The sequence below is a fragment of the Euprymna scolopes genome, chromosome 2, assembly GCF_053919585.1.
Source record: "Euprymna scolopes isolate OS-2025 chromosome 2, ASM5391958v1, whole genome shotgun sequence".
Taxonomy (NCBI): Eukaryota; Metazoa; Mollusca; class Cephalopoda; order Sepiida; family Sepiolidae; genus Euprymna; species Euprymna scolopes.
The window spans coordinates 128221285-128235751 of record NC_136483.1 but is presented as its reverse complement, the minus strand read 5'-3'; the positions used below and the strand labels follow the sequence as shown (position 1 = coordinate 128235751).

General features: G+C 34.6%; 1 protein-coding gene across 4 annotated transcripts in view; it reads right to left on the bottom strand.

The window, feature by feature from the left end:
- LOC145295994 (hydrocephalus-inducing protein-like) overlaps positions 1-14467 on the bottom strand; it is an 865028-nt gene that overhangs the window by 287012 nt on the left and 563549 nt on the right. For all 4 annotated transcript variants that reach the window (XM_080141978.1, XM_080141990.1, XM_080142009.1 and 1 more), the window contains one exon: positions 7875-7919. In XM_080141978.1, coding sequence (XP_079998104.1) covers positions 7875-7919 — 45 coding nt within the window. The remainder of the gene's footprint in view (positions 1-7874; positions 7920-14467) is intronic.

Sequence of the window (14467 nt, the reverse complement as noted above, 5' to 3'; positions counted from 1 at the left end):
GCAATTACCATTAGTGGAGATACTTTGAGTGTAATTACTTGGAACAATTTGTTGTAAAATTTTCTACAAATACATGAAAAAAAATGAAGGGCTCTGCAATGAATATTTACTATTATTATTATTATTATTATTATTATTATTATTATTATTATTATTATTATTATTATTATTATTATTCAATAATAATTTGGAAAAAAAAAAATATATAATATAATTACCGTTAAAATGTTTTTTGATTGGTTAAAGCTGAAGAAGAAAGGATGGTTTTAGCAGTGCTCTGGAGGCCTCCATAGTCTTATGTTTTGTTCCCTTACTTTCGCCATTACTAAATAGCAGAGCGTTACCACTGCTGACCAAAAAAAGAATCTATCAGGCATGTGTACGCTAATGTATGGGAATGAAACTCGGCAAGTTAGGGTTGTTTGGAAATGATATCAAAATGAAGCGATGTTTAATGCGAGTCTTGAAAAAAGTTAATTCTGATGAATCCAGGGGGAGATTAAATCTGGACATAAGAGTAGTCTTCGATGGTATGGACACGTTGAAAGTAGTCTTCAATGGTATGGACACGTTGAAAGTAGTCTTCAATGGTATGGACACGTTGAAAGTAGTCTTCAATGGTATGGACACGTTGAAAGTAGTCTTCAATGGTATGGACACGTTGAAAGTAGTCTTCAATGGTATGGACACGTTGAAAGTAGTCTTCGGTGGTATGGACACATTGAAAGAATTGATGAGAGTTATCTAGTTAGTAGATGTAGTTATGACACTTTTAGTTAAGTATCAAAAAGTTGGCTGACGAAATTAATTAAATGATAATTAATTGAATTATTATAATAATTGTTTTAAAGAACAGTATAAAATTCGTTTTGGGTAGCCAACATTTTTTAAGAACCAAGTGTAATAAAAAGTCATTGAGTGCAAAGAGATAGTGACCCGAGCAAGAAAAGGATTTGACCTATAAAACTGTCAATAAAACAAAAACCATCTGCAGATGTGTGGACCTGCCAAAATTCATATAATTTTCAAAATTATAAACACATTATATAAGTAAAATAAATTCGTTTTGGGAATCCAACATTTTAAGTGCAAAGAGATTGTGGCTCAAGCAAAGATCTATAAAACTAAAGCAAAACAATTTGTGGGGTGTTTGCACCTGCTGAAAATCATAATTTTCAAAATTATAAACAATATATTTCCAAGTTTATAAACATTTTGAGTTGACATAACTTGGTACTGGGTACAAGTTTGGCACAAGGACTGTGCGGCTATACATCATTCATCAACTAACCACAGGACTGCTCCTTGTAGTTTCCTCCCAATGACTGCAACTGATTGGTAGATTATTTAAAACCAATCAGAGGCTAACCAAGGGGATTGTTATGATGATAGCCATTAGTCGGCAATCCTCATTGGCTGACCAATCAGGAACTGATTTTTCAGGCAATCCTCATTGGCTGACCAATCAGGAACTGATTGTTCAAGGATTCGAGCCAATAAATGGAGGATACTGTTCTGGGGTAACTGACACCCCTATTCCTATCTTCACATGGACTCTCCCATCGCTGTGAAAGGCAGCCATTTTGGACTCTCCTATCAGAGATTCCATGCCAGCCTAATCGTTGACATGACTTTACCGACTCTCCTGTTTGATATTGTGAACCCCTAAAATAAGGCCACAACATCTGGCGACGTAGGAATGGAAAAACCTCACAAGGACCCTTTCCTTTGGACTAATAATCAAAAACGCCTATTTTCCTATTTTTCTGACTCAACTTTAAATTTTTCTACCAGCTTTGAAAAGTTCAACAAGTTTACTTTTTTTTTTTTCAACAAGAAAAAAAAAAGAAAGTTATCGCCAAACCAAAACTGTGAGTAGAAAAAAATATATATTGCTGTCCTAATCAATTTCTTGTTTTAAGACGAAATAGATTACATTCTATGCTGGAAAAAAAAGTTATTGGTGAACTTGAATTTACGCTTTTGTATTTTTGAACACACGTGTTTCCTATTTTTCTGATTCAACTTTAAAAAGTTCAACAAGTTTACTTCTTTTTTTCCACAACAAGAAAAAAAAATTTATTGGTGAACTTGAATTTACGCTTTTCTATTTTTGAACACACGTGTGGTTAGCTGGCAAGCAACCATTTTTTTTCTCTGTTACGATGAATGAGAAAAATAAAAACAGAAACAGAAAAGTCATTAAACCGACTCTACATAGGACACTTGCATCTAACCCACAATTATTTATTGAAACAAGTTCTATCAACGTGCCAATGTGGATATGTACTGACCATAAAAGCATATTCGAGGATTGTAAAAATACAACTCTATAAAAGGAAAATATTTCAGCAACAACAACAACAAAAAGAAATTAGAAAAATACTGAAAGTCGAAACTAAAAAAGTTTATGGACTTCAAAAAAACAAAAAAAAACGGTAACTTTAAAAGATTTTTTTTTCTCTCTCTCTCTCTCTCTGATATTTCTTAAATACTTTTGATGTTGGCAAAATTCTCTTACTTCAACAAATAGTACAGTTATTCACTATTTTTTTTTTCTTTCATGGAAATTAAACAAAAACTTTTTAAGTGTCTTATTATATTTTCTGCTAAGATACAACACGGAACTTTTTTTTTTCTTTTCCTTCTGTCTCTCCTCATGTGTGAATATTTATTTCATATATCATCTTCATAAAATTGTTTTTTTCTTGGTGAAATTTCTCAGACCTAGAAATTCAGAGACTAGTTATTTTTCAACATGGAAGAACTTTCAAAACAAATAGCTGCTATGATACGGTTGCAGCAAACTCAGTTCTCCGAAATACAAAAGCAAAGAGAAGAAGAAAGAAAGCAAAACTGGAATCGTTTGAACAAGTAGCAGAAGCTTTCTCAGTGTGTGACCAGGTTCTACTATACAGAGATAGAGTAGTTATTCCAGCGACCCTACATAAAAAAATCCTCAAGGATTTTCACACAGGACACCCTGGCGCCACCAGAATGAAGAGCCTCATGCGTTCATACATGTACTGGAAAAGCATGGACAAGGACATTGAAGAAAAAGTGAAATCATGCAGAGGATGTGCTCTAGCTGCGAAAGCACCACCTATTCAATTCAGTCCATGGCCCAAAGCCAACTATCCATGGTCACGAATACATGTGGACTATGCAGGACCACTTGATGGACACTACTACCTTATAATAGTGGACAGTTTTTCCAAGTGGCCCGAAGTCTTTAGATGTAAGTGCCCAACTTTACCATAAAAACTCTTCATGAGTTATTTGCACGATTCGGAGTGGTCGACTGTTTAGTGTCAGATAACGGCACTACGTTTACGTCCGGGGACTTTAAAGAGTTCATTAGAGACTTCCAAGTGGACCACATTACAACTCCGACATACCACCCCAGGTCAAACGGCCAGGCGGAAAGATTTGTGGACACACTGAAGAGAGCTTTGAAGAAGGCTAAGGACACGCCATCCGAAAAAGCCCTACAACAATTTCTTCAGGTGTACCGCATAACGCCCAACGAAAACACACCATCCCAGATGTCTCCAACGGAAGTAATGTTTGCAAGGAAAATACGGCCAGTTTTTGATAAATTATTACCAAAGCAGGTAAAACACACCAAGCTGACGATACCCAAGAAGAACTACATGCCGGGAGAAAAGATATTTTTCCAAATGCATAAAGATAATAGTACCTTCTGGGAGCGGGGAACGATCATTAACAGGATCGGTTGTATGGTCTATATGGTGGAAGGACCACACTCCACACATAAGAAACACTTAAACCAAATTCGCAAACGCACTTCAGACGAGCCAAGTGAAATTCCATCTGAAGAAGAGACGATGGACCTCCTATATGAGGCATTTGATCTGGAACCTCCTCTAACCAGTACGGAAATACGTCGTTCCACTAGAAAAAGGAAGCTGACGGACCCCTTGGAAGTCAACCCTAAGAGAAAAAATTATATTTCAGGGAAATAAATCTTCGGAGGGGGGTGTTCTGGGGTAACTGACACCCCTATTCTTGTCTTCACATGGACTCTCCCATCGCTGTGAAAGGCAGCCATTTTGGACTCTCTAATCAGAGATTCCATGCCAGCCTAATCGTTGACATGACTTTACTGACTTTCATGTTTGATATTGTGAACCCCTAAAATAAGGCCACAACAGATACCCAAAGTGAAAAATTGAATTGGTTCGTTTTTTGTCACTGCTTAAAGAACCAAATCTGTTGCCACTCCGTTCTTCATCATTGACGCTGCCTAATTGCAGTTAAGATTTTCTAAGAAAACTTGATTTCGCCAGTCAACCACAATTACTTCCGTTCCGTGGTGTTTGTTGAAGATTGTGTAAATGAACATTGTTATTGTTTATAACAAGCGCTTTCCAAAATTTTCTTATGATTGCTTGGCAACTTTTCTTCCCTTCAGCACCAAATCCAAGCTTTGTTGACTGGACCGCACCCATCTCTTATTTTTACAGATCTTAAAGTAACGTGGGCATGGAAGGAAACCGAGAATGACCAGTTGAAACATATGGTGATCACGAGATCATCGGCCAACTCAGTGTCCTGAAAATATTGTACCACAGAGAACAGTTGGAGTAGCAAATTCATTTTACTGGGAAATGAAATCATAGGAGGAAGTGATAAAAACTGGGCTTGAGACAGGTTTGTTTGTTTGTTCTTAAACTTAACCTAAACACATACTATTATATAAAATGGACATTGAATTGATGGTGATGGTGATGATGATAGCTTAAGTAAAAATGATACCGTGTCTATGTTAATGTGCTGAAATCAAAATACTGTCAAACTCCGAGAATTCATAAAAGAAAAGATTTATTGAATGAATGTTGAAAATTTCATTAAAACTTGAAAATTCTCGCAGTTTAAATTAAACTAAACTAGTTTATTTGCAGAGAAAAGTCTATTAACAGAATGGCTATATGATAGATTTCTTAGGGAAGGATGAATGTCTATTGAGCACAACAGCCGAAAAATGAAAATGGCAATAATCAAGACAACAAAAAATAAAATCCAAGTTATTACGAGGAGCTCTATAATGGTAATAACATTGTGGGAGGGGGGGGGGAACAGAAAAGAACAAAAAAGGTTTAAGAAAACCATAAAATATGAACTTAGAAGAGAAAAATGCAATAAAAATAGAAGTAAAATTAAAATATTTTAATAGGTTAAAATTTGGGCGGGGTGTAGGTAGAATATGACAAATTCAAGGTTAAGAAAATAAAGGTAAGTCTGACTATTATAATCGTTTTAATTTTGTTATATAGTAGTCTTATTATTCTTATTATTATTGTTGTTATTGTTATTGTTCGTTGTTAGGAAGTCTTATTAAAAGTGAGTCTTAGAGAGTCTTATTAAGAGAGATGTTGCGTTCTGTGTTTGTGCTATAAAGAGATTCATATATATAAAATGTTCATACTTAGAAGTGTAGTAGAAGCTCTTAGAGTGAGGAGATAGTGTTGAGACAGTCTTAGTGTTCACATTGTAGATTTGAGATGTCGAGACATTGTGTATGTGAAGACATTTTAAAACACAGGATATATAAGACATATAATAACAGTTTCATTTTACCTTTTGCTAGAATTACAACACAAAGATGACATTTATAAAAACACATGATGGGTTTATTTCTTCTTCGACCGGTCGGTGGTTTTCTTAGTCAGGAATTCAAAGTTTTACATTCTATAAGACCTTCACCTTCACCGAGGTGCACGACTTATATGATCTTCACCGAGGTGCGCGACTTGACACACAAAAAAAACAGCCTCTTAATCACCTGCTAACGCACGCGTCACTGTAACGTCCAATGACAACAACAACAACAACCTTCTCACTCGACCTGCCTTTTATACCACTATCTCAATCCCTTCTCTTGCGAATGCGCCTGTAGATTCCTGACAACCTCGAGACTTCCGCTTATAAAAACCCAAGTTTTGTTGTCGCGCATGCCTATACTAGGCACAAACACGTGGGCGTTTGTTTTGTTGGTAAGTACTACATTCTATGTTTCAAAGGTGACGTCTCGCTTCCAGGCGTTTGACAGTCCATTTCTGGACTCCAGACTGTCGTCTGTCGTCCTCCGACTCTCTCTGCTTAACTCTCAAGTTTCTAACTATATCGAGAACTTCCTATTTTCCATGACGTCATACACATGTTAAAACATGTGTCTTCTTTCATGTGTTCTGGAAATGCGTGTCCAAAACTTTTTCCTTTGTTTACAAAAGGAATTTTAACCTATATTTCCAGTAACCTATATTTCCAATATGTTAAAAACATGTTTATTAAATTATCCTATAGTTGCATTCCTCATTCAATTTCATAACAGAATTCACAAATGCACATTCCTTTTCTTAAAACTATTTTATCTCTAAGCTAAACAATGGTTTGTTTTTACATTCCATTTTCTAATTCTCTCTTGTAATCTATTTCTAAACCTAAATTACGAGGTTCGAATTTCGTCTATTCTATTTCATTTTCATTTTAACTAAATCTCTCTATTTTTATACTTACATGAAAAGGGGACAGCCCTTATCATGTAACAATGTTACACCCAGACTTAGTCCTCCTGTGAGGTCATCAGATCCAAGTCTGTCTTTAAAATTCACATTACACATCTATTGTATCACTCTCATATCATTTCTCTACATGCAACACCTATCCTCAATTCTCACTGGCCAGATTTTACTTCCATACATCATCACATTGCGTACAGATGCCTGATACACTCTTCCCTTGGTCAACTGTGGTAACGTTCTTTAGATAAATAAAATGATGAAATTAAAGAAATTGTTTTGAGTAACAGAATTGTGAATGTAAAAACATATATTTACTAAACTTTTGATAACTAATCTAAAAAGATGTGTGACATATATTCTAGGAAGAGTTTATTTTAGATATTCGGAAGAAAGATTGAAGAGATAGGCATATTTGAGGGAGAGATTGAAGATAAGAGTTTTAAAAAAGGAGCCAATCATATGTGAGAAATACGTCATTGTTGTATTAATAAATTCAAATGGTAGTCAGCTACAATTAGCAAAGCTTCTGTGAATTGTTTTGACCTTTTTAGCTTTTCAAACCCCAGACAACTACTTATGTAATATGAAGAGTTTAAATTAGCCTTCTTGCCAGCTAGTACAAATAGCAAAAACTTATCAGTTGCGAAGCAAAAAAGTGATTTTTAGAGACTAAAAACTTGCGTTCATAATTAAACATTTTTCTCGTTGGAACCGATTTGTATGTGTGGGCAACAGATTTGTATGTGTAGAAGCCAACCAACTTTTAAAATCCAGATTAAAACGTAGATGGGTAGATTAAAATTTGACAGTTGAGAAAAAGCCTTGATGTTGGCAATGTTGTCATTATTGTTACGATTTTGTATGAGCAGGAGTTTCTTCAGAAATTTGAACCCTTATTATTATTATTATTATTATTATTATTATTATTATTATTATTATTATTATTATTCTGGCTTCATTACAACTACAAGATACATCACTGTCTGAAGCAGAATACTGAAGGGACTGTCGGTCTGTAATTTTGTAAACTGCTCTTGAGTATTATTTTGGGGTGTTGAACTTCTCTCTTGTGACCTTGTGCTGCATCTTGCTCTCACGTGAAAGCAGATGAATATTTCATGGTGGATAAATGTAAAGCAACAATTTTTCAGTATGCATAAAACAGCCGTGACAATAATGGAGGAGTTGAAAATCTTCGCTTCATCTCACAATAAGAGTTCCTGCTTAACAAATTCAACAACAGATTGATTCCTCATGGCGACCTTATTAAATGATAAAAGTAAGAGGATTTTTTTGAAGAGTGAAATTATGTAAATAACTTTGACTTACTTTGGCATCTTTGGTTCACTTAGTGCAAAGTTATCCCCCGTTATGCTGAAACAAAAGAAAACACATTAAAATCTCGAATGACTCTTCTTTTGATAAAATTATTATTGTACGTATGTATTGTAAGTCACTTATTTATGTTCCCTCCTCCCTCTCTCTTCATGTAAGTTCAGAAAGTTAGAAAACTTAATTAATAACATACTCATTTATCTTTATTCACTACTTCATATGTATATATGTAACGTTATAGTTACATGTTAACATTGTGCACAAAAGTGTCACAAAGAACAAAGGAAAGAAATTCGACTCAGCTTCTTTTAGTTGAAATAAAAGGCATTTATTCATGGCATTTTCCACGCCTACATCTTAGTTGTACAGGTATTTTTGTTTGCCATGTGGTTAAAAAACTTTGTCATATCAAAAACATGCTTTTTCTCTTTCCACGTCAACACGTCTGCTCAAGTCCAGTCGCTGCCATGCAGCTTTTTCAAATCTCTCTCGCCAGCACATGCTTTGCCTAGCTGTCATTGTCCACATGGCTCCAAATCTCTCTCATTTTTCTTTTCCTTCTCTTCCTTTACTGTGACGTTAACTCATGTCATGGCTTGGTCATTTGCATATGTGAGCTGCCACTGCTGCTACGTACGTCTCCATGACTTCGTTACATACCTTCATATGCCCAAGAAAAAACTTTACAAAAATTTATTAAAATCTGTGCGGAGGTAATAAAAGAAAATAAGGAAAAAAATCTCAAAGGTTCACACAAAAAAACGTGAATAAATAAATCCAAATAAAATTTTTTAAGTGTATAGTTTGTTCAACCTTTTCATTTTACCTTTTTCCTTCAAATTTCCTTATTTATTTATTTTTTTTCTTTTGTAAAAAAGGAATTCCAACATACTTTTCTAAATATTTAAAGACAACGTTTTAATACGTTGAAAGGGAAAAAACTTGAAAAAAAAAGAAAAAACTAATTGCATTCCAAGATTCGTTTATTACTTTTATTTTGGCCGTGTGAGTTTTTTGTTTTTTTCTTTTCTCATTTTCCTCCACAACCTTCGATTCTTTCTTACCCATCATATTAGTTATAACATTAATATTTCTCTCCTTGTGTTCATTTGAAAGAAGATTTTCACACCAATTGCCCAATTGGTTTTCTTTTGGTTAAAACTTTGTCTCCAAAATTCTTGACCAAACTAGTTAGCATAACCTCTTGCATAGTCCTACGACCTATTTGTCCTTTAGCTGCTCAGTCCTTTGTGGCAAAATTATTTGAGACAGCATTAGTTAATCTAACTTTTTGTTTAGTCTTGTGGCTCATTTTGCCTCTTATCACCCTGCAGCCTCAGCTGAGATAGAACTCACTACACCCTTCTAGAATTCCCTATCTGTCATAGTACCCAAACAACCTTCCTTGGAGATGAATGTATCTCATTAAATCCTATCTGGAAAACTTAACTTGCATGATCGATTGTGAGATTATGAGTGCCCCTACAGTACAAAGGATGAAACAAGTTAATCTGTGGCATGTGCACAATGCCCAGCAAACTGAACATGTCTCTTGCAAACTGAGGTTGATATTCTCGGTAAGTCTCCATATACCATTGTTAGAGTTGGGTGATTTCGCCATGATAGATTGAGTACTCTTCTCAAAAGACGTGTGTAACATCCATCAAAAGGATGCTGTTGTTTTGCTGAAAGAGTTCAAGTTTCAGATCCATAGAATAAGATTGGTTCAATAAGTACGCGGAAAACTTGGATTTTGAATTTGCGATCAAGATTGGATTTCCAGATCTTACCCATTTTGTTACAATCAGTCTATGCCCTTTCTAATGTTAAAGTCTTTCTTAGAGTTCCTAATGTGTGATCCTAGATAGTCTTCAACACATTTGAGTATGTTATTTGTGAGGATTTTAATTTCATGATTGTTGTGAATGTTAATTGGCATACACTTAGTCTTGGTAGCATTCAGGTGAAGCCCTGTACAGTTTGCTGCTAATTCAAGAGAAGATAGGAGTTCCTGGGCGCTAATGAGATTGTTAGACAACAGCATTGGTAAAGTGTAGGATTACGTGAGCTTGTCATTGATTGTATCCACAGAGATACGCATGATGTAGTCTATTACAATAATGAAAAGGAAAGGTGCAAGTGTATCACCTTGGAGAATACCAGCCAGAATGTTGAAAGGTTATGTTTCACCATCTAGGATCAGGGCAATGGCGTTTGTATACAATACTTTCATTGCTTCAATGATTTCTACTGGTATGCCACAGAGTTCAAGAATTTCACACATACTCTCACTGTTGACGGAGTCAAAAGCTTTGCTGAAGTCTACAAAGATAAGAACTGCAGTTTTATTGCAAAATGTGATTTCCTCAATTATTCTTCACAATGTGATGATTTGTTCAAGAATGGAGCGACCTGGGTGGAAACCATTTCCGTAAAATGGGCTCTACTTCAGGGCGAATATGATTTAGAAAAAGCTTGTTATAGATTTTCGCTGCTATAGGAAACAACAAAATACTGCGATAATTCATTGGTAGTGTCAAGTCACACTTTTTGGGATTGAGAATGATTTACGCTTGTAACCAGATGGTTGGTGAAATGTGGCTGGTCTTTGCATAGTTACACAGATCAAGAAGTAATTGATGAAAGATAGAGTCCTTCCACAAGATGGCTGGAATCTTGTCTGGACCAAGAGCTTTGTTCATTGTCTTCTTTAGAACTCATTTTAACTCTGTAATAGTGACTCTCCTGTTGGTATGTCCAAAGCACTAGTAATTTAAACTTTTGGGAGAGACATGTAGTCTGACATGAAAGCCATTAACTGGAAAGCAGTCTACTGCGACAGAGATCTACCATTTCAATATGCAATAAATGTGCTTAACAGATTCCAAGAACCCTCTCATTATGACTCGGAGACCTCTCAGTTAGATTCAAGGAACATAGACTTGCACTATGAAAACTTGATTAAAGCTAACGAGGAAGTGGCTCTATTTACACTCCCCAAAATAACAAAATCACGAAGAAGTTCAGTTAGTTAAGACATCAAAATCTCAGAAGCGTGAGAAAATCTCAAGAACATCTCTATGTACCACTGTCACCCTTCTCAGAACAATAAGAAGTTAATAGCTGCTAAAAAAATCCTTCGACCATACTTATCTTGAAGTAGAAGCTTGTATTAATGATAAAATAACTGACATTTCCCATCTTCATATCAATCAACAACACTCTGCAGCTTGGAAAACTATAAATGAACTAGCCGGAAAGGAATCAAAACCTCCACCAACAATCAAAAGTGGCAGCTGCAAACAACGGTTTGGTAACTGGCTTTCTCATTTCAAAAACCTCCTTTGGAATCCTGCAAATCTGCCAGACCACATGTCCATCCCAAAAGTTCAAATTAGTTTGCCTCTTAACTACTTAGCCCCTTTTGGCAAGATTATTTGAGATAATTATAGTTGACACCTGACCCAAAGGACCAAAGGCATGATCCGTGTCCCCGACTTAATCGTATATCAACACATTATGTAACAATTATTGCATTGTCCTGTTTTATCACATTCCAGTACTGCCAGCAATACTGGGTTTGACTTTTATTATTCATCTTTGGCATTCAATGTGAGCAATGTCTATTTCCTTACTACTTATACTTACCATTAACCTAATTCGTTTATAAACTGAACCCTCAGAATCTCCATCACTTAACTTCCATGTTCCTTTCATCTTTCATGGCTAAAGGACATTCCATTACTGGGATATCTGATTCGTTGTCCGTTCTCTTGGCAATGTTCAAACTGTCTACAAACAAATTCATCGTTATCCACATTCTCCATTTCTGTATCTGAGGATTGTAAGTACCTTAAATGCTTAGTGAACACTTATCTTTCTACATAGTGGCGATGCAACTGCGGCATCTTTTTCTCATAAAGAGTTTCAGTTTTAGGATTAAAGGTTAATGTTTAGGTCAAGTGTCTTACTTAAGCAATTTTGCTTGCCATTAGTTTTAAAATTAAAGATAACTTTAAAGATTAGTATTTCTGTGTTCAGTATTAGATTTATAAGAATCCGGGTTTTTTTTTTTAGTTGAAATAAAAGACATTTATTCACGGTACTTTCCAAACAACGCCTGCATCTTGGTTTTACAAGCTTCTTTTGTAAACCATGTTGTTAACTCTGCCGTGTCAAACACTTGCTTTTTCTCCTCTTGTGTCAACATGTCTGCTTAACTTCAATTGCTGCCACATGAGTTTTTCAAATCTCTCTTGCTAGCACATGCTTCGCCTTGTTGTCGCTACCCATATGGTTCCAAATCTCTCTCCTTTTCCTTTTCCCTCTCTTTCTTCGCTGTGACATCACAGTTTGGTCATTTGCATAGATGAGCTGCAGGTGCTGCGAAGTACATCGTTGTGACTTTGTTGCATATATATAAATTTTATTTATACAAATTTATCTAGCTACATATATGCATTTATGTTCTAGATATAGGCTATATATTCACACAAGGACTTAATGTAACACACATACACATATATTTACATGGACATGGCCTGACTTCAACACCTTTGTATGTACACACATTCTCATATGTAAACTCTGTTTCTTTCCTTATAAATAAAAAACATTCATCATATCCTTCATGATATAAACGCTTCTATATTCTTTATTAACTGGGCATTTATTCCATACCACATGTACTCTCTAATTCTTTGTTATTCAAACTTATGAACTTAACAAAGTTAGGTTCTGCTACACAGAAGTAGAGAGTGTGAGCCACCTGACATCCAGATATAAAGTTTTGCTGAAGGACGGCTACTATACAATGCGCAACAATGGAGTATGTAAATATTTCCACTAGAGGATCTGTAAAAATGTTGAATATCAAATTCAGCAACAAGTTCTGAGAACATATATAAGAAATAATAGCCGGAAATGTCATACGCCATCCATCATAACTATGCAATCCCTACAGCTACACTCCTCGAAAACGGAGTTATTAAACCTGATATAGTGATATGTGATAAGAAGGAGAGAAAAGCAACCTTAGCAGAAGTTTGTGTTCCCAATGATGCTGGGTTAAACAGAGCTGAGAGGGAAAAGATAACGAAACACCAATGTAATTTATGTATGACATGAAAAGATAACGAAACACCAATGTAATTTATGTACGACATGAAAAGATAACGAAATACCAATGTAATTTATGTACGACATGAAAAGATAACGAAATACCAATGTAATTTATGTACGACATGAAAAGATAACGAAATACCAATGTAATTTATGTACGACATGAAAAGATAACGAAATACCAATGTAATTTATGTACGACATGAAAAGATAACGAAATACCAATGTAATTTATGTACGACATGAAAAGATAACGAAATACCAATGTAATTTATGTACGACATGAAAAGATAACGAAATACCAATGTAATTTATGTACGACATGAAAAGATAACAAAACACCAATGTAATTTATGTACGACATGAAAAGATAACGAAATACCAATGTAATTTATGTACGACATGAAAAGATAACGAAATACCAATGTAATTTATGTACGACATGAAAAGATAACGAAATACCAATGTAATTTATGTACGACATGAAAAGATAACAAAACACCAATGTAATATATGTACGACATGAAAAGATAACGAAATACCAATGTAATTTATGTATGACATGAAAAGATAACGAAACACCAATGTAATTTATGTACGACATGAAAAGATAACGAAATACCAATGTAATTTATGTACGACATGAAAAGATAACGAAATACCAATGTAATTTATGTACGACATGAAAAGATAACGAAATACCAATGTAATTTATGTACGACATGAAAAGATAACAAAACACCAATGTAATTTATGTACGACATGAAAAGATAACGAAATACCAATGTAATTTATGTACGACATGAAAAGATAACGAAATACCAATGTAATTTATGTACGACATGAAAAGATAACGAAATACCAATGTAATTTATGTACGACATGAAAAGATAACGAAATACCAATGTAATTTATGTACGACATGAAAAGATAACGAAATACCAATGTAATTTATGTACGACATGAAAAGATAACAAAACACCAATGTAATTTATGTACGACATGAAAAGATAACGAAATACCAATGTAATTTATGTACGACATGAAAAGATAACGAAATACCAATGTAATTTATGTACGACATGAAAAGATAACGAAATACCAATGTAATTTATGTACGACATGAAAAGATAACAAAACACCAATGTAATTTATGTACGACATGAAAAGATAACGAAATACCAATGTAATTTATGTACGACATGAAAAGATAACGAAATACCAATGTAATTTATGTACAACATGAAAAGATAACGAAATACCAATGTAATTTATGTACGACATGAAAAGATAACGAAACACCAATGTAATTTATGTACGACATGAAAAGAAATTGGAATCTTAGGAAGATCTCTATCATTCCAGTAATTGTAGGAGCAACTGGATTCACAAAAAAGAATTTCAAAAATTATCTGGCAAATGTACCCAGTGAACCAAATGGAAGAGAGATTCAAACAATTGTACTA